The 27,988-nt window shown below is 44.6% G+C and overlaps 1 protein-coding gene across 1 annotated transcript; it reads right to left on the bottom strand.

Moving 5' to 3' along the window:
- Positions 1 to 45: 45 nt before the first annotated feature.
- LAYN (layilin) lies at positions 46 to 22,152 on the bottom strand. Its single transcript, XM_059930412.1, has 7 exons — positions 21,883 to 22,152; positions 18,648 to 18,945; positions 10,848 to 11,005; positions 5,792 to 5,824; positions 5,087 to 5,170; positions 2,727 to 2,829; positions 46 to 912 (listed from the first exon to the last, which is right to left on the bottom strand). The coding sequence occupies exons 1-7, from the start codon at positions 21,965 to 21,967 to the stop codon at positions 549 to 551; spliced, it is 1,125 nt and encodes a 374-aa protein (XP_059786395.1). The 5' UTR covers positions 21,968 to 22,152; the 3' UTR covers positions 46 to 548.
- Positions 22,153 to 27,988: the final 5,836 nt, after the last annotated feature.

The following is a 27,988-nucleotide window of genomic DNA, read 5'->3' as shown; positions in this document are numbered from 1 at the left end:
GAGGCCACATGCAGAGGAAGGGCTGTAGACACAGACTGACTAACATTCTGTTTCCTGCTTTTTATTTGATTTGATTCTTCGAAAAAAATAGATATAAGAATTGCTGATGCGCAGCCCAGCTCGAGGCTGGCATAGGCGGGCTTTGAAAAGATTCTGTACTTTCTGTCTCTTTGTGGTGATGCTTGCAGCTGTACAGAACAGGAGAAACAGAACCTAGAGGCTGGTTTCCCAAGCTCCACGGCAGCTACCCCCCCGCCACCCACCCAGTGAAAGCACTGTCCCTTGAAAGTCAGTTGTAACAATCAGTTGTTTATTTTCTATTATGTGCCAGACGCTGGACAAGGTGCTTTCTCAGAAGTTCCAGCCAGGTGAGGGACTGGGATAAGGGATATAGCCCGAAGTGCGGGTCCAACAGGGGCTCTCATGCTCGCCCCCAGGACCTGATCTGAGCACTTTCACAGACCTTCTGAGTGATTTCCTTATAGAAAATAGACTTTTGCTTCTCTCTTCTTTCCCATTCTTGTCAGTTCAGGGTTCGATCGTGCATCCTAATAACCATATATTTCATTTTCCACCCACTCGGCCTCCTTGCTCCTTCCCACTCGGTCTGGGGAGAATTCATAAACGTCGTTGTTCACGAAGCCACTCTCCATGCTCACCAGCGTCAAGAACCCGCTTTCGGATGGGTTCATGGCCACGTTGTCATAGTCACAAGACATGGTGTCGGGAGTGGCCTCTCCCGAGCGCGCTCGGAATGAGATGTTCTTCAGGTCCGGCCGGGTCTCGGCTAGATCAGCTTCGCTCTGCTTTCGTATGACATTGTAAACCTCCAGGTCCGGGCTGTTCCCCGGCTGAGGAGCGGGCCAGGCGGGGCGCTGCTCCTTCGTGCTGGGGCCTGGCTGCCCCCGTTTCCTAGGAGTAAAGAGAACCAGGGCTCAGCGGACAAGGGGACTGAGAACATCCCTGTGCCCCTGTGCAGGCAGGAGGGGGCCATTCTGGGCAGTCACTGTGCTGCGCTTCTCACCTGCCTCAACCTACAGGTCAAGGTTTTGGGTGGGGTGGGAATAAAAGAGGAGAGTGTTGTTATATATCTATCACTCACTGCTGCCAGAGCACAGAACGGAGGTGTTGATTCTGGGATCCCCAGAGCCTCCAGGGGGTCCATGGATAGAATTGCATGGGGGAAAATACCGCCTTTAAAAAAATCCATCTCTAAGTGAAATTGAGCTTGTCCTTCGGTTTTGAATGTGGGCAGTTAACCTGAGTAGTGATAGCTTTCTTTGTTTTTGTTTTTGTTTCTGTGTTTTTCTTTTTGGCTGCACCACTCGGCTTGTGGGATCTTAGTTCCCCCACCAGGGATCGAACCCGGCCCTCGGCAGTGAAAGCAACGGAGTCCTAACCACTGGACCGCCAGGGAATTCCCACTAGTAATATCTTGACTTGCTCACCAACAGAAATCATAGATATTTTCATATCACATCACAGTTATTACTTAAGATGCCTTAAAATATTTTATGCTCATCTCTACTTCAGTATTATGATACTTATACTCACCACTAAATAAAGAAGCATTAATAAAGGAGCATGTGTATTACTGTTTCACATTCATTTCTGGAAATATTTCGCTAAACTATATAACAGCATTATTCCTTCCCTTGTAATCCAGTGTAATTTATTTTATGCATTTAAAAATATTGTTCTGGGAAGGGATCCATAGGCTTCACCAGACTGCTACAGGGGTCTGTGGCACAAAGATGGTTAAAAACCTGAGATAGACTCCAGCTTCAAAGCCACAATCCCACATTGTGGTGAGGTGATAAATAGATAGATAAGGGAGGGAAATCAAGACCCAACCACAGACTAAGCAGTTAGAAAATATATTTGCAAGTTTTTGAACTGAATTCTATTTTTGGGTTAAAAGGAATTAACCAATGAAAATGATCATAGGAAGAGATAACATTTTTGAGTGCTCACTATATACTCATTCTGCATATATTAACTGCTTTAATTCTTCTAATAATCCTATAAGGAAGTTATTATTAAATGAAGTAGGGTCTACATTGGAATCTTACTAGTTTATCTTAAATTGGTCATCAAAGGGAGTCAAGTCTTAAACTGTACCTTTGCTTTCTTTCTTCTATGTAGACCATGATGATGGGGGATAAAAAGGTAGCTGAGAAGACCTCTGGTTACCTCAAAAATGGTGGCACATGATCCAGTAACAGAGGTGCTTTAGGCTACTTAGTGCAGCTATTTTGTAGCAATCTACACTTGTGAATTCAATTAAAAGTCAATTAAAAGGATTTGGCTATTTCATTTTGAATTAAGTGGTTTAGCGTCAGTGGTTTGCCAGGCTTTGGAACAGTCGTTTTCAGAGGGCTCACTATCCATTCCTTCACTCACCCAACAAGCATTCCTGGAGTGAGCGCATACATGCATGAGAGCACTTTGCTGAGTGATGTGTGGATGCACAGACGAATAACACGGTCTCACCCCTCAAGTCGTTTAAAATCTTCCACACACACAAAAATTAAAGAATGTAAGATCACTCTCTTAATCACAGCTAAGCACAATGCTTAGTACTTCTGAGTGCCCTGAGCCCATCAGAAAATTTACTCTCAAATCTGTAGGAGTGATTCTCTTGGAGCTGCCACGGCTTTTAATGAAGTCCAAATCTTGAAGAGTTCAGAAAACACAAAGGTTTACATGATGAAGGTTTTACTTGCCTCCTTCTACAGATCCAAACCCAACATACACCTGTGGTGACCACAAGGAAGAGGAGAAGGGGGATGCTGGGGGTTAGGATGTAGGCAAGATTCAAGGCAGCTTCTGCAAAGAAAAGCACACATTATCAGCATTAGTGGTGTTTCTGTGTGCTTCAAAACAGGCTTAAAAAAGCGTAATCAACACAGAGCATTCCAAGGAGCGCATTCTGGAAGGAAATAGTTACCCAGAGAGCAAAGTCTTCCAGTTTCAATAAATGAGGCTTTTCTACCTGTCCTATTATCTGAAGTAATAGCGAGAAAAGAAGTTTACATTTTTGGGTCTCTTGCAAAATACAAGATGGGCAGTTTTGTTAATTAAACATTTTTTTCAGATGAAAGAGATTATCTCTTTTCTCGTTCTTCCTCTTTGTTAACAAAGCTGAGGCTGCTTGGGGGTGCTGATGTCTTTGACTCTAAGGACAGAAACAGTAGTTTCCAAGGTGGGATCGGGGAGAGGGAGGTAAAAAGAAACAAGCCAGAAGTCTCCGTGTTATTGCCAGGAATGAGAAGGTCACGTGTAACACATGAATCAGACTGTAGAGCCTTACCCACGTTTCTGACTGCAAACTGGATCCGGTTGGGCCCATGAGCAGTGACTGTGGAGGGCACTTAGAGATCTACCATTCTTACCTTTCCTAAGACTTAAGTCTTAGAACCAGAGAATTTTCCCTCAAGGGGCTTTGGGAGGAATCAATGATTGGGGACTGAGCCCTTTCCTACTCCTACTGGTTAAGATTCCCAACCATCCAGAGGCTGTGGCTTTGTTTTTCTGTGAGGCTACAAACCCGACAACCACCAAAAAGAAACCTCAAAACAAAACCTACTTTAAATACCACCGTAGTAACAATGAGCAATAAAAATGCCACCCACCGCTGCACAGAACTTTGGATTTTTTAAAAAGCATTTTCACACATTACATCTGTTGTATGATAAAGAATTTGACTGGGCTTTGTCCCTGGTACCTGGGCGGGAGGCTCTAAATCTTTGGAATTTCTCAGAAATAGGAGTAACTTCCTTATCCATGAGCCCTTCAGACCAGATCAGAGTTTATACTGACAGAGATGTCTCAGGATGGGGGCTGGTGGGGCCTAGGGGGTGAGTTCAGTTACACAGCCAATGATCAAATCAACTGTGCTGAGTAATGAGACCTTAAGAAAATCTCTGCACACCAAAGCGCAGTGGAGCCTTCTGGCTGGTGAACACGTTGATTTGCCAGGAAGGTGATTAGGCATCCTGATTCCACAGGGAGAGGACACAGAGAGTCCCCATTCGAGACCCTCCCAGACCTTACTGTATGTGTTTCATTTGGCTGCTCCTAGATTTGTATCCTTTATAATAAAACATAGTCATAGGTACAGTGTTTTCCCGAGTTCTGTAAGTTGTTCTAGTGAATGATTGAACGTGATGGGGTCATGGGCGCTCCCTGGAATTGTAGCCAGTCGATTAGAAGTGTGGGTGGCCTGGGGACCCCTAACTTGTGGCTGATATCTGAAGTGAGGGCAGTCTTGCTGGGGACTGAGCCCTTAACCTGTAGGGTCTGTGCTAACATGCGGTGACTAGTGTCACAACTGAATTGCAGTACTGTAATATCCTGTTTCATTTTATGGACACAGAAATGCTCTCAGGTAGGTGAGAAAAATGTTATTACTTCTATTATGCAAATAACTAAACTGAAAAATTAAGTGTTTTTTAAAAAATTGCCCAGTGACAAAAACTCAGATCTTTCTCTTTTTTGTCTTAATTGAAATATAGTTGACATATAATATTATGTTAGTTTTGGATGTATTCTATATTGATTTGACATTTGCATACATTATGAAATGATCACCATGATAAGTCTAGTAACCAGCCCTGATCTCCCTCTTGAAACTCAAGGTGAGAGTTGAGGTTGAAAGTCCATTAGCACTCCAATTTATCACTCCATTTTCTTTTATCTTTTATGTCCATTGCCTCTATTTGTCTCGTAAAGAAATATTAATCATGGCCTGGGTCTTTCTGCTCTTATTTCTCTACATCCATTCTCTAGTTCCCCTCCCCCCAAACAACTTCTGGGAGGTTCTCAAGCCTCGTCTGTCTTCATGCAGATTTTTTTTTACCTCCTGTCTTGTCTAATCGCCCCAATTGTCTTAGGATAGCTCCATTTGTGTATTTCACTGACAAAATCTAACATATAATGCAGTTTTTACAAAGTCACAAGTGCTCTGTCTGGTTCCATTTTTAAGTTGCTGTGGGAAAGAACAAAGTAGGGTATATAATCATGGGGAATTTGTGATCAAGAGAGTCATATTATCTATTTTTCTCTGGGAGAGTTCTGTACATACCTTTGCTTTCTTTCAGTGTTTCTGTGGCATCTTCTTTCTCTGTGTCTTCTGGAAGTATGGGCATTGCTGGCTCTGTTCTTTCACCTGGAGGGAGACACATGCACTTGAGAACCTGGAGAAAGGCATCAAAATCCAGATATTCTCTGAGGTCCTACCAGCTTCAGGGTGGGATGCCAAAAAGCACCAGCATTGTGACCAGTGCCGTTTATAAACACAGGGAAGTAAAGAATTGAATTTGCTGACCTAGAGGTTTACTTGTCTTTATCTTTCTGGTGAGACTTGCTGCCAAGAATCATGTACGGACACAACCAGCAGGCAGCTGATATCAAGGACCATAAAGTACTGAAGTGCCAAGGGGAAGGGCCAATGACTCACTTCTAGGACCACAAATTATCAGTTTGACTTGCTTCTTGGATCATTAGATTGGATTATTCCTTTCATATTGTCAGTAATGACAAGTAACATCCCAAACTGAACTTGCAACTATTACTTTTCAGATATTTGAGAGAAAGACAATGCTAGTGAGATTAATGAACTACTGGTCATGTCCGGTGTGGCATATACCTGTCCAAAGGGTCAGGGTTAACACCAGTGGTCTTTCTGCTGAATAATCTGGTTTAAAGAACATGTGGTTCTAAACCTATGAAAAGCTTCTAAACCTGTGAAACAGCCCAAATTAACTCAAATCTCAATTGACAGTCTTACCTCCAGGCCTTGTAGAAGGAGCTGTTGGTTTTTCTATAGCAGAAAGAAACAAGAATGAGAGTAATAAGTAAATTTCCATGCCATCTGAATGAAGTTGGCCAGAGCATGGCATCCATTTATCTGTTCATTCAGTTGTCCAACAAATTTCGTTTAGTATTATCAGACACTAGAAACCGGGTTAGTAAGTCCAAAGAATCTCTTCTGCACAAAGACTAGCCTTTCCTCAGCTTTACTTGGGCACTTTTTTCTTTTTTAAAAAGTAAACTTTTTAGTTTTAAAACTGAAAGTTTTAAATATGAGAATTTCCAAATATACGCAAAAGTGGAAAGATCGGTATAATGAACCCCTATGTACCATCATGCAGCTTTAACTCTTAGGAACGTATGGCTAATCTGCTTTCAACAATAATCCCCACTCCTCCCTGGCTACACCCAGGCCTGAACTGTTGTAAAGCAATCCAAGACATTTGATCAATTCCTATTGGGGATATTTTAGAGCAACAAACACTGATCTCCAAGCAGTGGAAGTGGCCTGGGACTAAGTAGACCACGGCCAGCCCCAAGGCAGAGCCTGGTGATCTAGAACACGAGTCATTTAAAATATTTCTAAGAACCTCAGGAGAGTCAGGCTGCACAGACAACCTACATCAATGTTTTTATTTTTGGCTGAAAGTGTGTCAGCCTTTTGTACTGGCGGTGACTCTACGCTGATCAGATGCTCTGGGATCATAGCGTCAGGGTCCATAAGGTCAAAATTTTAGAATTCACAGTCCTAAGGCCAGGATGTCAAAGCTATTCTGAAGTTTTATTCAGAAAGGAAACTTTTAATCGTGTGTGTGTGTGTGCGTGTGTGTAGAGATGATGCAAATCCATTTATTTATTAAAAATGTCTGCTATATGATAGAAACAGCATCATGCTCTAAATGTTTTATTAAAAACAAACACAATTTATCCTGATAATAGCCTTATGAGGTAAGTGCTGTTCTGAATTTGCACACAAGGAGACTCAGGTACAGGGAGATTAAACACCTTGCTCAAATCTCACAGCTAATAAGTAGCTGAACTGGGATTTTAATTTAAAAAATTCAAATGAAAAATTAAAATCACAAGGAGACAAACTCTGTGCTAGGTATTAGAGATACAATAGCAGGTGAAAAGTAGTCCCAGCCCTCTAAGGAACTTATATTCTACAGGATGGCAATAAAATATGGAAGTACAGGAGAATATTAACACATTAATTTTGTGATATATTGCAATACATCATATATTCAAAGACATTACACGATGTAGTCATTTTCTTGTCCCTCCATAGTTCAATCCACTGGGCAAAACTGCAGTGAACATGGCAAATTAACGCAGCACTTCCATCAGTTGCTGCAATGGTCTGTGACACATGGCCTCAGATGATTTGTCTCTGATTTCCACTGAATGCGTCTATGCCTTTAGGACACCCCAGGAGGAATCAAGTGATCAGATCTGGCTAGCATGCCACCTACTCTATGTGGTCATGTTGTCAAATCTAGTTTTAGATGCTATCTTTCAACCTGTCCCTTGCCCTCTGGTATAATGGGATGTTGTGCCATCCTGTTGCAACCATACTGGGTGACCTTCCCCTAGCCCGTCAAGTGCAGGGATTAACTGGTCAAACATGTATATTTCCAGACCTCATGCCAACCATATAGTGAAGGGGACAAACCTGTAAACAGGCAGTTAAAGTACTGTGTGTGTGAGGTGTTATGATCCTCATAGGAGGAACACTTAACCTAGTTTTGAGGGGCCCTGGATGCTTACCAGAGGAAGTGATTTTTTAAAACTTCTTATTTGGAAATAATTTCAGATTTATGGAAATTTGCAAGATTAGTACAAAGAATTCCCATGTATCCTTCACCAAAATGTTATCATTTTATCACGTTTCATTTATATAATTATTCTCTGTCTCGCTCTTTATATATATCCTATATATTTATATCTACAAGTCTATATCTAAATCTATACACACACACACACATACACGTATATATATTCACATACAGATACATCCATAACTTTTTTCCTGAGAATAAGTTGCAGCCATAGTTACCCTTTACTCCCTAAATACTTCAGTGTGTATTTAAGATGGGAGGGGGGGGGTAATACTCTAACATAATCATAGTAAAATTATCAAAACCAAGAAATCAACATTGATATATATAGTATTAACCAATCTACAGATCTTATTCAAATTCTGCAGATTGTCCTAAAAACGCCCCTTATAGAAAATCACCATTGTCATCATCATCATTATCATCAAGGATCACCTACTGCACTGGGTTGTGATGAGAGGTGATGTTTAACCTGAACCTGAAGGCTGAGAATGAGCTGACCGGGAAAGAGGGAAGGGTGTTCCAAGCACTGGAAACAGCAGTTAAGAGCTCTTGGGGAACTTCACAGAGGGCAGAGGGGAATGGGATGGGGGGGGAATAAGAGTGGTAAGAACTGGGGCTGGAGACAGGCAAGGGTCTGATCAAGCCAATTTTTTATGGCGTGCTGAGGTGTGTGAACTTATCCTGAGGAGGGGGGCCACGTAAAGGCAATGTGTTAGTCTTTCTCCGTGTGCCCACTTCTCTCTGCTGGATCTATTCTTGGTCCTTCTCTGTGTCCTGGGAGGCTGACGTCTATGGACTGTTTCTTGCGGCTCCCTTGTCCTTTGGCTCTTTTTTTTTTGGCTGTGTTGGGTCTTCGCTGCTGCGCACGGGCTTTCTCTAGTTGCAGAGAGTGGGAGAGCGGGGGCTATTCTTCATTGCGGTGCGTGGGCTTCTCACTGCGGTGGCTTCTCTTGTTGCGGAGTATGGGCTCTAGGTATGCAGGCTTCAGTAGTTGCAGCACGCGGGCTCAGTAGTTGTGGCGTGCGGGCTTAGTTGCTCCGCAGCATGTGGGATCTTCCCGGACCAGGAAAGACCTTCCTGGACCTTCTCAAACCCATGTATCCATGCATTGGCAGGTGGATTCTTAACCACTGCGCCACCAGGGAAGTCTGTCCTTTGGCTCTTGATTGGACTTAACCAGTAGGAGGCAGAAGCAGGAGATTAGAGGGTAGGAGAAGAGAGGAGTCCTGGTAGTTATTCCGCAGGCCCCCTTCCCACGTCACTGTGGTTTGACAGTAGCTGTGTTCTCTGGTTACAGCTCCTGTTGGGTGGCTCCTCTTCCATGACTCCAAGCTTTCTCTGGAGTCCCTCCCCTTGCTCCTTGAAACCTAGGGGTAGTAACAACTTCCCATTGTAGCTAATTCCTGGGCACTTCACCATCTCATGCTCTGTGCCCACACCTTGGCAAATATCATTTTACTTTACTCTTCTCATTAAACCCTTTGAGTGGGCCATCTTTTTCCTGCTAGGACTCAGTCTAAATCAGGCAGTAGCAAAATTAATAAAGATTATGATTAAAAAAAAAAACCTAACTAGGTTCAAAGTCCAAAAATGAAAGGCTATGAAAACAAATGTCAAAATCTCACATTTCAAAAAATATTTAAGAAGTACAACATTTTAAATCATGGAGCTAATAGGATATAAGGAACAAAAGTGATGGGGCAGCCAGTTTGTAACAAGTGCCTTGCTTTAATTGCTCTAAAAATGTGCCCTGCTAAGCCAGCCTCAGTCCTTGCAACCTCCCTGCCTGAGACAACTCTGTATGGTGGGGAACGCCAGGTCTTTGGAGAGAATTCATCCGAAGGGGTGAAGAGGGAGGAAAAACAACTTTAGCAGCAAAAGCACAGTCAAATTCTGACAATTTAAAAATGACAGGATTGTTTAGTCCCTGAATAGATGTAACTAACAAGTCATTCTACTTGTGTCAGGAAAGGATGCAGAATTGGGGTCAAGCAGTTGGCTTCAGGGAGGTGAGAAACTTCAGTAACAGATCAAAAATCACTTCACGTTTAGATCGAAGTCCAACATAATGGAGGAGTTTGGGAAACCTCAGCACAGTGAGACTACAGGCTTGTAGCCAATTCAAAACCCTTCACAGATTTAGAAGCAAACGCCAATTAAATTTGCAAGGCGTGCATTTAGAGGGTGCCCTAAGGAGTTTAAGCCTGCTAATCAAATTGACTTCTATCTGCCCAGTGTCAGTAAAATTGATATATTTTATCATCTACCTCCTCTGGTCATTATTCTGTTTCCTTCAAGCCCCAGAAAATAATGTCACGTGGCTGGTAGAAGACTTGCAGGAACAATGGCCAGCTTCCTTTCATATTTCTTCTTTACAGTAAGTCCACTACATACGAACGAGTTCTGTTCGGAAAGCACGTTTGTAAGTCCAACGACGTTAGCCTAGGTACCCAACTAACACAATCGGCTATATAGTACTGTACTGTAATAGGCTTATAATACTTTTCAGACAAATAATACATAAAAAACAAACAGAAAATGTAACGAAAACATTTTAAATCTTACAGTACAGTACAGTACCAGCTACATCACCATTGCTTTTACACTTGCCTCAGGACATCCTGGGCTTGAAATAAAGATACTGTACCACTATACTCTATACAGTACTGTACAGTAAAGTACACGAAAGCACAAGCACTTGTAGAGGATGCGCGCATGTGACAATGTACGCCAGACACGTGAACTAACTTACGGGACTGGACATGCAAACGTAGGTTGGCATCTTTGAAAGTTTGCAGCTTGAAGGTTCGTATGTAGGGACTTACTGTATTCCAAGCTCCTACAGCATACAACCTCATATCCGGAAAGAATAAGAATTATAACTGTCCACTTGGAGGGCTTTTTGTTTCTTGAATTCTCATAATTCTTGCCTTATCATACATAAATTAGACCCTTTCATTTCTTCAACCCTTCTCTTAGCATCTAACACCCCTCTCCTGTGCTAGAATTACTCCTCAGTGAGGAAGTGTCACTACATCTCCCTTCACAAGAACTCCCAATGTTTAACACTGCAGGCATTTGCAACAAGCTTTCTCAGAGACCACGTGACAAATTCTTGGAACCAGCAGCTGCTTATGAAATGAGAGAGGAGGTTGAGAATTCAGCCATATAATTTGGGAGAGGATTCATTACCAGCGGAATATTTGCAGATGAAATTGTTCTTCATGGTGCATCGGTCGTCATTCCACTGGAACATGTAGGGGCCCCCGATTCCGGCGGGTGCTGATGGCTGATGGTACATGACCACGCAGACCTCGCTGCCGCACGAAGGCTCATCCACATACCAGTTCCTGTAGGAAAGGGGTCAACAGTGGAGGCAACTGGAGAAGGATACCACAAGACTTCAAAGCCTTTGTTTTCCTATCATGTTCCACTGAGCCAGGAGCTTAAGAGACAGGGAGGAACTGAAGTGTTTCCAGTAAGTAGAACCATGCTTTCTAATACGGACATCACAATCAATCATCTGACATTTGCCTTTGCAGGGAGGAATATATTACCATATAAGGTCTGCAAAGGAATTATGAGAAAAAGCAGCCAGCAGGGCCAGTCTGGATGATCTTATTTCTTTTTTGCTTTTGGCTAACTGGGTTTTGTTTCTCTTTTTTTAGAAATCAGATGCACTGAGAGAGGCATGGCTTATCTCATCCAGAGCTTGCCCTGTTTCCATCTCCCCATGCTTTTCAACAGCCATAGCTGCCTTCCTAGCTCTGAGGAGCGGATAGAAAATTCAAGCATCTGAGCAAGACTTTCCAGCATGGAGATGCTTCAAAGCAAGAGATGGGGTGGGGGCAAAAGCAGGAGGCCCAAGTAGTCTTCTTCAGGTTTTAAGTTGTTTCTACTTCATCAGGCTGATGAGCCCTTCTGTCAGCCTCTGCCGCCTGATTTCTTGTCTTTGTCTCCCTAGCTCCTGGGCGGGGTGCACTAGCAGCCCCAATGGTACTTGAAATTAAATGATGCTGCCACCCAGTTGGATATGTGGGTGCCAGGTTAAAGCCTGAGATTCCATAGATAGTTTAAATGCTGCAAGCACCCACCCCATGTGCTGACTCAGGGCTGGGCTTTGTAGTTCGCCTGGTTACTCACCTAAGCAGTTTCCTTCGGGGGCCCAGATCTGCCCTGATGCTCAGGCTATTTAGATGAGCCCTGCTGCTCTGCCTAGCTCGTGTCAGAGCCCCTCCTTAGGAGACAGCTCTCTGTGTAGCACCCTCATATGGCTCTGCTTGAGTCTTGTGCTGCGGTTCACCGAAAGGAAAAATCCTCTGCTGAATCCACTGGGTTGAATTTGCCTGGATGATAGCTGAGCTTGCGAGGCTGCTTGGACACTGCCTGGAGAGCTGGAGATCCTGACTGGGGCTGGGCTCTGCACCTCATTAGTCACCTCCAGGCAATTTTCCAACCCTGTTGGTAGACCTCCTGCTTGTCTGTTCTCCTCCCCACTGGCCCTATGGCTTTAGGTTATTTTATTTCACAGATGATGGAATGGTTGGAATATTATGCCTGGCATCTAGTTTCTGGACTTGAGCCAGCTTTCAGGCTTGGAACTCACTGCTAGAAGGAGGAAGGACCCTGCAACACCACACTAGGTGCACATGGCAATTTCTTCTATTCTCCCAAAGGGACCTATGGCCATTTACTCAAGTAACAATACACTGGGGAAAGAGGAATACCCAAATATTACAAAGACTGCTGGACACAGGGTGCAAGTTAACACTGATACCCAAAGACTTGAAGTGTCATTAAGACTACCCTTTTGAGTGGGAGCATATTGAGGCCAAGTATTAAATGGAGTTCTGGCCCAGGACTGAAGTAGGAGATAGATAGGCCCCTGGGCTGGACAGCTGGTGTTTGTCAAGTGGAATAAAATTGAAGCTTTGTTCTCACCCAGACACTCCAAGGACAAAGCTAGTGGCAGAAGCTGAGCTCTGCAGGAATAAAGAGATAAGATGACCACTCCTGAGGTCAAGGAAAACTTCTTTGTCTGCACATGCACAGAAAGGCTCCTTGAGGGTCAAAACGGGAGGGGGCGCCACCCCATAATAAGTGTGGACATATCCCCACAGGCCTCTGTGGTGGAATCCATCTTAGCAAAAAGTTGCGCATGCATATTAGGGAGGGTCTTAGGACTGGTCAGGTGTGAAAGAAGAAGATAATTGGCCAAAGGTAAACAAAGACCCAGAAGGACTGTCCTACATTAGTGATTTAAATCACCTCTTTACCGCACTCCTCCTCATTACAGAGGATGCCCGAACCCTTTCTCTCTGGGTGTGTATTTCTGCCTTGCTTCTGTCTTAAATAAACGAACTGCTTCTCCGTGTGCTCTGCCACATGTTATGCTGTGTCTCTAATAATAAACTTTGTACCTGCTTTTATAGTTTTTGCCTCCTTGAGAAATGCATTTTCCAGTGTGGGTAAGAGCTAGGGGAACTTTGCTTCTAGCCTCTAGCCCCTAGTGGACTAGCGGCTAGGATTCCTGGTTTTCATCCAGGCTACCCAGGTTCAATTCCTGGGCAGATGACTAAGATCTCTCTTCAGGACCACTCACTGCTTTCTCTCTGACATCAGGACCAGCTCACAGTGGACCCATCCAGTGGTCATTCCCCAGTCCTAAAATATATGAATTGAAAACTTATGGGGTAAGAGCTATAATAGTGGAGAAGGTCAAGTGGAAGCCTCTGAAACTGCATTCTTCCCTATCCTCTCCAAGATAGTAAATAGAAAACAATATCTTATCCAGGCGAAGATGACAGAAAGTAGTGCCACTCCTAAAGACCTAGAGAATGCAAGGATGGTATTCCCTGTCATATCTCTATATAATTCACTAGTCTGGCTCCTGCAAAAACCAGGCAGATCCTGAAGGATGACACTGGAGTAGCACAAATTTAACCAAGTAGAAGTCTCAATTGCACCTACTATGCCATTTGTGGTATCTTTGCTAGAGCTGCTTAACATGTCCTTGGGTACCTAATATGCAGATTTGGTGACTACATTCTTTTTCACCTGTATCAGAAAGAGAATCAGAAAACAGTCTGCATTTATTTGGAATGGACATCAGTATACATTTATGGTCTTTCCTCAGGACTATACTAATTTTCCTACCCTCTGTCATAATATGATGTGAAAAGAGACTGCCTGGATATCTTGCAAAAAATCACACTGGTCCACCATATTGCTGACATCATGTTAATTGAACCAGATGAGCAAGGACTGGAGGCCTTAGTAAGACTCAAGTCCTCCAAGGGTTGGAGGTAAACGCTATGAAGATTCAGGGGCCTGCTACTTCATGAAACTGTGTAGGTGTCTAGTGATCTAGAGAATGCCAGAACACCCCTTTCAAATTAAAGGTCAAATTATTTCATCTCTCAATAATTTGAAGCGTCTTGCAATAATTTTAAGAAGGAAGCATAGCGTGTGGTAGGTCTCTTTGGGTTCTAGAGGTGGCATATTTCACACCTGGGAATACTGCTCTGGCCTATATACCAGTTGACATGAAAGATAGGTGTCTCTGAGTGGGGTCCAGAGTAGAAAAGGACTGAAGCAGTTCTAGGCTGTGATGTAAGCAGACTTCCCACTTGGGCCATATGATCCATCAGACCCTATTATTAGAGGTATCAGTGGTGAGAAAAATAATGCCATATAGAATCTGTACAAGCTCCAATGAGAGAATCACAGTGCAAACCCTTAAGATTCTACAGCAAGGACATATCATCTATAGATGAGAAAAAAATCACCTTTTGCAAAGCAACTCCTGGCTTGCTATTAGGCAAGGAGCACCAAGAGAACATGCAATCCAACTTGCTTAATGTAAGAGAGACACTGTCAGACGTACCTAGTCAAAAGATTAGGCAGGCCTGGAATCAACTCATTACAAGATGGAAGAGGTATATTTAGGACCAGATGGCACTGTATGAACAGGTAGAGCAGACTGCCATGACATCTTCCACTGTTGTACCAGAGCCTGTCCCTCAGCTTACACCTATAGCTGCATAAAGGAATCCCTTACGACTAGCTGATAAAGGCAGCCTAAGTTTGGTTCATGGATAGGTCAGCCAAACACGGGGGTACAACTCCAAATGGGCAGCAGCTGTACTACAGTCCCACTCAGAGGTGGTTCTGAAGGATCAAGTGATAAGGAAACATCCTCCCAATGGCCAGAGCTTAGTTGATATACCTAGTTAACCACTTAGTATAGAAAGAGAAGTTATTAGAGATTAGACTATATAAAAAGTCAGGGGTAAAGGCAAAGAGCTTGGCCAGTTGATTAGGAGTCTAAAAGGATAAAGGGTGGAAGACTGGGGACAAGGAGCTCTTGGATAGAGTGATGTGAATAGACATATGGGAGTAGGTGTAAAGTATGAAAATCTATCATATGTTAAAGCCCACCGAAAAGCCTCTAGCATGGAAGAGGCACTAAACAACCAGGGAGACAAAATGACTTAGCCAGTTGATGTCAGCCAGCCTGTTATCAGCTGCCCCAGTGCTGGTATAAGAGATACATACTAGGGTAGCCATGGTGGCAGGGATGGAGGCCATGTGTGGGCTCAACAGTAGCCGTTCCCACTCACCAAGGCTGATCTAGCTACTGCCCAACATCCAATCTGCTGGGAACAGAGACCAGCCTAGAATTTGGTAGCAAGTTGACTACATTGGACTCCTTCCATCCTGAAAGGGGCAATGATTCATGTTGATAGGAATAGACATACAATCTGGGTATGGGTTTGCCTTTCTTGCCTCAAGGCCTTAGCGCCACTATCCAAATGCTTACACAGTCTTTGATCTACCAGCACAGAATTCCAAATAAGATCTCATCAGACCAAAAAACCTAGTTTATAGCAAAGGAGATGTGGGAGTAGGCAGGGGATTTACTAGCCACATCACATATTCACCCATCCTGAAGCTGCCAGTTTGACAGAGTGATGGATGAACTTGTTGAAAACACAGCTGAAGCACTAGCTTAGAGGCAATACTCTGTGAGGATAAGGCATCACCCTCCAAGATGCAGTGCACATTTTGAATCATTGACCTTTGTATCATCCTTTGTCATCCAAGAGTATTCTGGGGTCTGGGAGCCAAGGGATGTAGAAGAAAAGTTTGAAGCTAACAGAGGTTGGTTCATGAGGTTAAGGAAAAAAGGCCTCTCTGTAACAGAAAAATGCAAGGTGAAGCAGTAAATGCTGATGTAGAACCTGAAGCAAGTTATCCAGAAGATCTAGCTAAGATAATTCATGAAGGTGGCTAAACTAAACAACAGATTTTCAGTGTAGACGAAACAGCCTTATAATGGAAGATACCATCTAGGACTTTTGTAGCTAGAGAGGAGAAGTCAATGCTTGGCTTCAAGGCTTCAAAGAGCGGGATGACTCGTGTTAGAAACTAATGCAGCTGGTGACTTTAAGTTGAAGCCAGTTCTCATTGATCATTCCAAAAATCCTAGGACCCTTAAGAATTATGCTAAATCTACTCTGCCTTTGCTCTATAAATGGAAAACCAAAGCCTGGATGACTGCACAACTGTTTACAATATGATTTACTGAACATTTTAAGCCACTGTTGAGACTTACTGTCAGAGAAAAGCTTCCTTTCCAAATATTACTGCTCCTTGACAATGCATCTGGTCACCCAAGAGCTCTGATGGAGATGTACAAGGAGATTAGTGTCGTTTTCATGCCTGGTACCACAACATCCATTCTGCAGCCCATGGATAAAGAAGTAATTTTGACTTTCAGGTCTTATTCTTTAGGAAATACATTTCGTAAAGCCATAGCTTATGAAAGGAGGAGTAGCCCTGCTTACCTTCGCTGGTAGTACTTACTTGGGGAATTTGTGTTTCTTGTCTCTGCAATGGTGAGCTCTGTGGGTTTAGAGGTCCTGGTATCTTCTGGGGGAATCCTTCCACCAGAAGATACAGCAAGAGTGTTATTGAACTATGAACAATGGCTGCCACTTGGACATCTGGGGATTCTTGTGTCCAGGGACCAGCAGGCAAGAAGAGGAGTCATTCTCTTTGCAGGACCCTAATCATGAGGCGAAGGTATCTCGGCTGTTACAGGCAGGGAGAGATATGTTTGACACCCAGGTTATCTACTTGGGTACCTGTTGGTACTCATGTGCCCAATTTTGATGGTAAATAGAAAAGTGAAATCACTCCAGCCTAAGCAGTGCAAGTTGACTAGGCCTCACACTCTTCAGGGATGAGGGTCTGGGTCCTGCCACAAGGTAAGAGAGCCATTGAGGCTCCCCGAACAGAGGGTGAGGGGAATCTAGACTGGACAGAGGAGGAGGGGGGTCAATAAATATCAGTTGTGGCGCTGGGACCAGCTGCAGTGGTGGGGAGTGTAGTTCCTCCTAAGCTTCCTTTCTAAAGTTTCTCCCAGGAGAGAGGCCCACGAGAATCTTGGAGGAACGACTCCCGGAACTTAGATGAAGGTGTGGATCTGAACAGCATAATGGGTGAACTTCACGCTGTCTTGAATGGAATAGGTAATAAAGATATAGTCTAATCTTCATTCTTTTGATTGAAAATGAGTTTAAATGTTTTCCCCATATTACTGTTTACCAGTTAGATTTTCTATTTTGTGAACTGTTTGCTCAGGTCTTTTGCCCCTTTATCTTTTGGGGTTTTACTGACTTATATAAACTTTTAGTACTTTTTGACTTATACAAACTCTTTATTGTAAAAAGATCATAACTGTTAAATTTCTTACAACATTTTTCCAGTCTTATGTCTGCCTTTTAATTTTGATATTTTCTGACGTTCTTCCACGTCACTGCTTTTCTTAAGGAGGGACGATGGCAATGCCATGGTGCTGGGGGGCAGGTGTGTGAAGTGAGTCCCGTGCTGTGGGTTTAGAAGGGCCCCACAAACTGCAGGCTTCCTTAAGTCCCCTCTTGGTCAATACAGAGAATTAGATCTTGGCTCTAATTTCTTGCCTGTCATCATAATTTCCTACAGTCTGGAGCCCTTCAGCCTCACAGGCCTTCAATCTCTCACTGGGTCAGCAATCCCACACCTGGGCATACACCCAGAGAAAACCATAATTCAAAAAGACACATGCACCCCAATGTTCACTGCAGTACTATTTACAATAGCCAAGACATGGCAGCAACCTAAATGTCCGTCAACAGAGGAAGGGATAAAAGATGTGGTACATATATACACTGGAATATTACTCAGCCATTAAAAAGAACAAAATAATGCCATTTGCAGCAACATGGATGGACCTAGAGATTGTCATACTGAGCGAAGTAAGTCAGACAGAGAAAGACAAATATATGGTATTGCTTATATGTGGAATCTAAAAAAAGGGTACAAATGAACTTATTTACAAAACAGAAATAGAGTCACAGATGTAGAAAACAAACTTATGGTTACCAGGGTGTAAGGGGGCAGGGGGAGGGGTAAATTGGGAGATTGGGGTTGACATATACACACTAGTATATATAAAATAAATAACTGATAAAGACCTACTGTATAGCACAGGGAACTCTACTCAATACTCTGTAATAGCCTATATGGGAAAAGAATCTAAAAAAGAGTGGATATATGTGTATGTATAACTGATTCACTTTGCTGTACACCTGAAACTAACACAACATCGTAAATCAACTACACTCCAATAAAAATTTACAAAAAATCTCTCACTGGGGTTCTAGTCCAAAAGGCCAGGTAGCCAGAACCACTGACTTCAAGCATTGTGTGCCACTGAAGCAATGCTTCTGGGCCACCCTCCTGGACAGAGCTCTCTGGGCCTAGGTTAAGGCTGATTTACCACCTTCGCCCCACTGCTTTGGTCAGTGGCTCTGCCAGTACTGCTATCCCCTCAGGGCTCTGCCTGGCTGGGCCTTCTCTTCCCCACTGACTGGCACCGTGGATCCAGCCTGCCTCTTTCTGGAGCTACATCAAGTGAGTTAGCTGCTGTGAGTTCCACACACTTACCTAAATGCTGCTGGGCTGCCATCGATCCAGGCATAAAGGTCCTGGCAGGCTGTGCCATTGCTTTGTTTCTCTTCACGCCTCCTAAGCCCAATCCAGAAATCACCATCAGAAGCCAGGAGGTTTTCAATGAACTTTTGTATCAGTCTCTGTTCATCTTCAGACTCGATGCTGACTAGCTGGCCCCCAGCTCTCCTGCAGGCTGCTCTGGCCTCCTCGAAGTTCAGTCTTCGAGAAGCATCATGGAAGTAAATGACTTCATAGCAGGGCTTCTGTGTTCCTCCCCGGCAGACTGGCTGACCTAGAGAAAAAAAGAAGCCTCCCTATGTTAGTGCCCCCGACATATACCAGAGCAGGGATGCCTGGAGGCATCTGAGTGAAGCCAGGAGTTCTGATTACTCATCAGTGGTTTGTTGTAGTGTCATTAAGCTCTCAGAGCAAATTAATACCCCTTCCAGCATGGAGATACAGTGACTTAGACTCCATGTTTTGTTTGTTCCATTACAGATTATTGAAAAGCAGACATTTAAAATTAATCTTTAAAAGAGAGGTAGATGAAGATTTATTGTTTCACTCAAAGGCAAACAAATAACACTTTCATGCCATTAGGGAGTCTCAGGAGACGGTGTGGCTTAAAGTGAGTTATCTCTGTTTGGGGGTTCCTTCAGGTAAGAGAGGCGTTCTGAAGTCAGGCGTGGGCTCCTCTACCCTGGAACCCTCTGTGTATGTGTCAGTAGCAGGACTGAACAGTCACCCAGTCTATGGTATAAGCAGAAGATAAAAGCATCAGATCCATGGGGTTTTCTGCTACTGGTCTTGCCTAAAGTCAACAGCTAAGGTTCAGTGAACTCTTACGATGTGTCATGTACTATGCTAAGGGCTTTTGCATTTACATACACACCTTATCTCATTGAACACTCATAGTAATCCACTGTTGTAGATATTGTTTATGCCCCATTTTACAGATGAGAAAACTGAGGCTCAGAGAAATTAGTCTGGCTAAGGCCACATAAGCTATCAGTAGCATGACTTGAGTCAGAACCCAGATCTAATTACAAAGTCACAGCCATAACCACTGAACTCTGCTCCCCACGCCACCCCAGGCTCAGGTTGCACTGGGAGCCCATGTAATATGTCTCATCTGACTGACACCTGAAGGGCTGAAGACGATCAAGGACAAATGGATGGGATTCTACTGAGGACGGATAAAAAATCGTTCACCAGTACACACCACCCTGGCTTGTGTCTGGGTGCCTAAAGCCGTGCTGCACCCAAAACATTAGCCTCATTGCTCCTTCGTTAAGTCAGTATGTATCGCATGTACGCTCGTGCCTGGCGCTGTGCTAGGTGCAGGGAATACAGAAACACTTGCCGCTCCCTAACCCACAGGAACACACAGCATGTTTCTGGATCCAGATGTACAGTGAAAACCAGATTTCAACAAGGGGAATCCCTTGCAATGGAGAGCCAGTCTGTGGGCTGTGGGTATGAATTACTGCCACAGAGCGAGGAATAAAGGATTTTGGTTTGGGAACCTCTTCCCAGCTCTCACAGTTCTCATTTTCCTAATTTGTTTTGCAACTGTGCACGGAGCCAGATAGCATTAGTTATTCTCCAAATTGTCCAGAATACAGAGCAAAAGGCCACAGGCAGTTAACTGCATTTTCAGTGCTTAAATGGGAACAGAGCACATACAGATAATCTGGAAAGCTCCTGTGAATTCTTATTTTCAGTTTCTTCTTTCATCGCTTTTGTAAAGAAATTTTCAATAAACAAATTGTAAAAGTTTTGCATCTTCTCGCTTTCTCTGTCACTTTTCTCCTATTGCTGAATAGGGAAACTCTAACAGGACTGCTCCATCAGCAAATTAGGAGGCCTCAAAAGTGGGACATTCTCACTAAGGAGGTGTTCCAGAGAGACTAGGGACCACTGGCCAGAGAGGCCGGGGCTGGGATGCTCCCTGGGGAGAAGGCTGGGCCAGCTCAGCTTTATGAGTCCTTAAAGGTGGCTCCAAATGAGGCAGCAGAGGAAAAACAAATGAGCCCCAGGCACCCCCAAGGTGGAGTTGAATTTACTGGCAGTCCCCACTTTTCCATCGTTGGATTATCAAGGGAAAACATAACACCTTAAATGAGTTTCCTGTATGGCCCAGCCTGGCCACACATCCCAAGTCAGCCAGTGAGTGCCAGAGGGAGCCAGAGCTGGAAGAAGGCCCAGGGTGCAGCTGGTCCCCCTGCCTTCAGGAAGTGTTTCTCTCCTCTCATTTGCAGGAAGGGGAAGGGCGGCCACGGAGGACAGAGCCCGTGCTGCCGTCACCCAAACAGCTGAATTCGGTTACCCTCCCATTTTGCCACCCTGCACCCCACCCCATCCTGAAACCAACTTTAGATCCCTTCAATCAGCTTCGGAAGCACCGATAACGGAGCGGAGGTTTTCATCCTCCTCCATCCCTCTTGGCCAATCTGTTGCCTGCCAAGGAAACCTGAGAAAGGGGAACGGACATCCCCTCCGCCGCCGCCCCCCCCACCCCGCACCGCCCCCGCCTCGACATGCAGAACAAATGGAAGAGGCAAGGAGCCAGAGCACTGTACCTCCTCTGAGGTCCAAGTCCGAGGCTGCAGTGACACGACAGGAGGAAGGAAGCAGAGAGAGTCATTCCCCTGAGTCAGGCGGGGCTTGCCCCGCGCTAACTAGGCTTCTTTCCCGATCTCTAAGCGCTCTTATTCCAGGCGCTGGATCCTGCCATCCTCTACCCCCAGAAGAGACCAGGAGTAACGGGCTGCGGTTCCCACGGCACAGCCGATCCAGACTGCCTACTGTACGCACCGTCTCCCGGGACAGGAGGACAAGCCCTGCGTGGGGGTCCCGGGGACCACGGCGCCGCTCTCAGTGGAGAGGGCCGAGGGGGGGCCTACTGGGGCACTTTGCTCACTGCCCCATCTAGCCTTCGTCTCTCGGTATTCTGGCAGCCCTGGGCGGGGAACAGACTTCGAGCGGTCCAGGACACGCAGGGAACCGGCGCTAGGCTCAGCAGCCGGGCGATTGCTCCTCTACAAGTAGGGGGCGCCGCAGGGCTAAGTCCACTGGTGGGGCAGGGGCGCCACCCCTCCACCCACTCCGCGGAGGGCCAGAGAAGAGGCACCGTGGCCCTGAGGACGGTCAGCCTTAGGTGGGGTGCAGTGGGTGCTGCAGCCCAGCGCCCGGGAACCAGCCCCCGCCCCAGCGCGCGCGCACTCACCGCTTAGCAGGCGACCCGTCGCGCCCCGGAGCCCCGCCAGCAGCACGGCCACCAGCACGGCCTGCGGCGCCGCTCCCGGCTGCATGGCCCGGCTCGGGTGCGCCTTCGGACGCCGGGGCGCTACGGCGGTGGAGCGGGAAGAACGGCAGCGGCGTGCTCCGCAACTTCAACGGCGGGCGGCAGCAGCATCTCCAGAGGACCGACGGACCCGGCGCCCGGAGGAGGCGGGGAGGGCGCGGAGCCAGTCCGTCGCCCCTCCGCCCTCTGGGACGTCACTGCGGGGAGGGCAGCCCCGCCGCCTGGCCCGCCCCCGCCAGGGCCTCCTCCAGCGCGCTCGGCGCCAGACGCCCCGCCCGCCCGAGGGGAGCGAGCACGGGGGGGAGCCAGCTCCCCACCCCAACTGGCGCTTCCCACGGAAATCCTGCGTTTGCCCAGGGCGCGGGGACGGGGAAATCCAAGACTGGCTTCTCCGAAATCCGATGAAGACCGCACTGTGGCTAAAAACAGGACCGCATCTTGCCCCCACTCCTCAGGAGCACAGCCAATTTCCCAGCGTCCTAGGCTCCGCAGTTGGGAGAGGCAAACTCTGAGACCTTCCAGGGCTCGGTAGGACGCCGTCCAGGCACTCAGGGCTACACCTGAGAAAGGAATGGCGGATGAAGAGAACAGATGCTCAAGTAGGCAGGGTGACCACTGGCCAGGCAAATTTGGGGACAGCGTGGATAGCGTCCAGAGGAGGCTAAGTTGGAGTTCTGGGCGAGAGGAGAGTGGACTTCCCAGAAACCAAAGGGTGTCCTTGAGCCCAGCAAGGAAATAATAGTACTTTTTGCAGGGCACATGGGTGTAGGTGATTGTTCAGCCTTGTGGTAGAAAGGAGATGACCCCCTCACTTTTCCCCCAGCAAAGAGTGACCTCATTTCCTTTGGAAAAGCTTTCCTCACCAACCCAGCCCTCAATGTGTGCTCCTTTTTCTAAACTCCCACAATAGTCGTGTTTTACATTTACTTCTTGTTGTAAACAAAACGTTTTCAAATATATTCAAATAATAAAGTGAGCCTCCTGTCCAAAAACTAAAGTACTAAGTGCTGGAAGGTGGGTCTGATTTGCCTTTTCCCCTGTACCATGCTCTTGTGAAGCATGGCAGAAGCCCCATCTGGGCCACTGACTTCTGAGTTTTGGTCTCAGATTGAGCCACTGCAATTTTAGACAAACAGGCCTGATTGATCACAGGCTGGGGATCTGTTTCAGTATCAGCTGGTAATACTGGGAAGCTCTGCTACTGCAGAAAGCAGCAGCACTGGCAGGAAGAGGGCTGACGTTTATGGCAGGTTCATTTACAGCCCGTCTTTATGTCTGAATTAGAACATTTCACATCCAAAATACATTCTTTTTAGAAATTCCTGATTATCAAAACAACCAAAGAGAGAGCTGATATGGTGAATAGAAGCACCTGAGTTGGCATCAGATGCAAGTTTCTTTGCCTAAATCAATTAACTCTTGGCAACAATAAAAGTTACCTTAACTTGTGCAGGTTTGATAAGGCAACTAGATATGTAAGTGTGCAGATAGCTGAGCACTTAATGTTAATTGCAGAGGATTTATTTCCAAAATTATAACATCTGCTATAACTTAGAGAAGCTGTTACCTTGGCCCAAATAATTAAATTGTGCCCTGAGTTCTCCCTCTGTCACCCTGGCCCTTGGTCCAGATAGACTTGGTTAAGGTATGCAGTTAACCTAATGCAGATTACAACAGTGACCCCAATTCTTCACCCCACCCTGTAACCACACTCTTTACTGTGTGACTTTGAAGTTCTTCTTACTAAAGGGGCAGAGTATATTTCCCCATCCTTTGTCCTTGTGTTTGACCGTGTGACTTGTTTGGCCAATAGAATGAGCCAGAAGTTTCTGAGCCTAGACTGGTAATGGCCTCATGTGTTTTTGTTGTTCTCTTGCTTCTCTGCCACTCGCTGAGAGGAACATAGCTCAGATATCCCACTGGTCCAGGTACATCCCGAAGAAGATACGTGGGGAAGAGCTGCCTCTGTCAATCAACAGACATGTAGCGAGAAGCAGACCTGCCCTGCAGCCTGAAGCGGAGCTATCTGGCCATACTTAGATCAGTCAAATCCTCCGTTGACCTAAGATATGTGAGCAATAATAAATGTTTTAGATCACTTTGTTATTCAGTACTGTTGCAGCAATACCTGACCATTACACTTGGTAATGCAGAGAGGTGTCATTGGGGGAACACTGGTTGCTGAGAAGGCTCATAACGTAGAATTTTTCTTGGTAAAATTGTCTTGGTCCAGGGTCCAATCCTTAGTTTGACAAGCTCAAACCCAGTCTAAGAGACTAATATATTTACCTGTTGAGAAATAGAATCATCAGGTAAACCGACATTTGCCTTGGCCTGTTGAGCACATACTCTCCCTCTGGGCGAAAGAAGATTTCTCGGTGAGCATGCAATCAGAACAAAGGGAATTAACTATATGGTTTGAAAGTTTAGGCTTTGATAGCCTGTTATGTCCGTCTTCACAAGAGAGAGCTATCTGTCTGGCAGTGAAAAACATCACCCTGACAGGGTAACTTTTATTCTTGATGATGCTGAGATGAGATTACTAATTTTGTAACTTTCTAAATTTCCCTTCTCTAAGCCTGATTACCTTCCTTCTATTCAAAACATTTTTTCTCCAAATAGTACTGTGGCAGAGACATTTCTTTTAGTGATAGAGTCCTTGAATTCTAACTAGGCAGATGTCCCCGCATCCACCCCCATTAAAGACTATTTCCCAGCCTCCCTTGCAGTTTGGTGTGTCCCTAATGATTAAGTTCTGACCAGTGGGTCACTAGCTCCGCTGCTGGCACTGTGAATGGGAGCTGCATTGTACGGAGGTTACATCCAGGACTTGCAGGTGGAGGCCAGGAGTGAAGTGCACGGTGGTCCTAAATAGAGCTGGAGCCCTGGAGCTGCGTGTACAACCCTGAGTAGGTCTGCCAGTTGGACAATGCAGAAGGGACAAAGTCTTAACCTTCTCTTTTCCAATATATACCGAAGGGAATGATCTTTGAAAGTGAGCGAGATTGGCACTGGGATTACATCCATGTGTATAAGACAAAGGAATGTTGAACCGCAAGATCTTTTTTGATCCTCCTCCTAGAGCAATGGAAATAAAAACAAAAATAAACAAATGGGACCTAATGAAACTTCAAAGCTTTTGCACAGCAAAGGAAACCATAAACAAGACAAAAAGACAGCCCTCAGAATGGGAGAAAATATTTGCAAACGAATCAATGGACAAAGGATTAATCTCCAAAATATATAAACAGCTCATGCAGCTCAATATTAAAAAAACAAACAACCCAATCCAAAAATGGGCAGAAGACCTAAATAGACATTTCTCCAAAGAAAACATACAGACGGCCAAGAAGCACATGAAAAGCTGCTCAACATCACTAATTATTAGAGAAATGCAAATCAAAACTACAATGAGGGGCTTCCCTCGTGGTGCAGTGGTTGAGAATCTGCCTGCCAATGCAGGGGACACGGGTTTGAGCCCTGGTCTGGGGGGATCCCACATGCTGCGGAGCAACTAGGCCTGTGAGCCACAACTACTGAGCCTGCACGTCTGGAGCTTGTGCTCCGCAACAAGAGAGGCTGCGACAGTGAGAGGCCCGCGCACCGCGATGAAGAATGGCCCCCGCTCTCCGCAACTAGAGAAAGCCCTCGTACAGAAACGAAGACCCAACACAGCCAAAAATAAATAAATAAATAAATATTAAAAACAAACAAACAAACAAAGAAACCTACAATGAGGTATCACCTCACACCAGTTAGAATGGGCATCATCAGAAAATCTACAAACAACAAATGCTGGAGAGGGTGTGGAGAAAAGGGAACCCTCTTGCACTGTGGGTGGGAATGTAAATTGATACAGCCACTATGGAGAACAGTATGGAGGTTCCTTAAAAAACTAAAAATAGAACTACCATATGACCCAGCGATCCCACTACTGGGCATATACCCAGAGAAAACCATAATTCAAAAAGACACATGCACCCCAATATTCATTGCAGCACTATTTACAATAGCCAGGTCATGGAAGCAACCTAAATGCCCATCGACAGATGAATGGATAAAGAAGATGTGGTACATATATACAATGGAATATTACTGAGCCATAAAATGGAACGAAATTGGGTCATTTGTAGAGACGTGGATGGATCTAGAGACTGTCATACAGAGTGAAGTAAGTCAGAAAGAGAAAAACAAATATCGTATATTAATGCATATATGTGGAACCTAGAAAAATGGTACAGATGAACCGGTTTGCAGGGCAGAAAGTGAGACACAGATGTAGAGAACAAACGTATGGACACCAAGGGGGGAAAGCGGCGGGGGGTGGTGGTGGTGGTGTGATGAATTGGGCGATTGGGATTGACATGTATACACTGATGTGCATAAAACCGATGACTAATAAGAACCTGCTGTTTAAAAAAAAAAAAAGGAATGTTGAGCCAGCTACTCATAGAACTAGAAGCAATTCACTTCTGACTTCAGACATGTTCCAGAAACTGAATAAACCAAATTTTCGGAAACGGATTTTTTTTTTTTTTTTTTTACTGCAAGAAGACTTTAAAGTTTTCAGGACTGACCTTTCATCTCTATTTCCTTATTAATTGTTTTTACTGGTGGTCTACAAGTTGAAGCACATAAAGCCCGTTTCTTGTTTATCTGATATTCACAACATAGATAAAATATAGCAATTTTGGAAATACCCTTCAAATGAAAACAAGATAAATAGGAGTTTGTGAATGTATAAGATGAGAGAGACGATTACTGTGTGGTACCAAATACAGTGATATTCACTAAGTAAAATAGACACAAGTATTCAATAACTGGTAAAATTCCTAGAAGTGTTGCATATTTAACTTTTATTTCTTTGTCTAATTTAACTGATTCCAATGATCCTGATGTAAGAGCAGGTTGTTTCAAAAGTGAAGATCTAAGTGAGCCATCCTCTCCCATGTGTCAATCAAATTAGTCCAAGGCTTTGACTTCTTCCTGGTCTTCTTTATCTGACTCTGAAATCACTTTCCTGTTGGCAGTAACATGAATCAGTTCCAATACACAGAACTCTGTAGTTGTGAACACAACATGGCATGAAAAAAACTTTTGAAAGTTTCTCCAGTAAAGATTTACTGTCTTGCATTCTAACTATGCCTTAGATTTTGCAATCAAGTGTAAACTTCTGTGTGGGAGGAGTGGTCATTGCACTGTGAAGTGTGACTTGAAGGACACGGGAGCAGACTTCCTAAACTTAAATATATTGTGCTCACCTGAGTCAAACTGAATTTCATCATTGGTGATTGATTTCTTTGGATGACCCATTGTTCCTTCTTGTCAGCCCTCTTTTACAATGCAAATATTGGATAAAAAAACATAGTGCCACTGAAACATTACTATGTACACACTTTCTAGTTCTTTTTTTCTGACAGAAGGGGACCTGGAGTATCCTAAGATCTGATGAAGGGGTGATGGTAAGGGCGTATCTGTATATGTGAGGAAGGTTTGGGTAGACAGGAAAGGATGGAGGGAGGAAAAAGAGGGCAAAATTAAAATAAAATCGTGTTTAAGATATTTCACAAATTAAAAAATGTTTACAAATTAATGTACAGTATAGAAACACCACTTTCTAAATTAGCTACTGCTGAACTACATGACATTTTTTAGCTAAAATTTTTTGTTACAGGGAACTCTCTGGTTCTCCAGTGGTTAGGACTTGGCGCTTTCGCCGTTGGGCCCAGGTTCAATCCCTGTTGGGGAACTAAGATCCTGGAAGCCACTTGGCATGGCCAAAAAAAAAATTTTGGAGGGGGGTTACAAATATTTTCTGAATTCCTACATGGAGGCAGTGTGCTAGGCACTTTGGGTGACCCAGTTTCTCACGGAACTTACAATATAGTCATAGACGAGTAAAAAATATGTGAAAAGTTAAATAACAACTTAAGAGATAATAAGAGTTGAATAATTATAAAATATGGGCACAAAGTAGTGCATGACTAACTGCCAAAAGAATGGTGCAGACAGTAACTGTGTAAGAAGC

The sequence above is a fragment of the Balaenoptera ricei genome, chromosome 8 (assembly GCF_028023285.1).
Source record: "Balaenoptera ricei isolate mBalRic1 chromosome 8, mBalRic1.hap2, whole genome shotgun sequence".
Lineage (NCBI taxonomy): Eukaryota > Metazoa > Chordata > Mammalia > Artiodactyla > Balaenopteridae > Balaenoptera > Balaenoptera ricei.
Note: the sequence above shows the minus strand (reverse complement) of the source record. Positions and strands in the feature narration are given on the sequence as shown.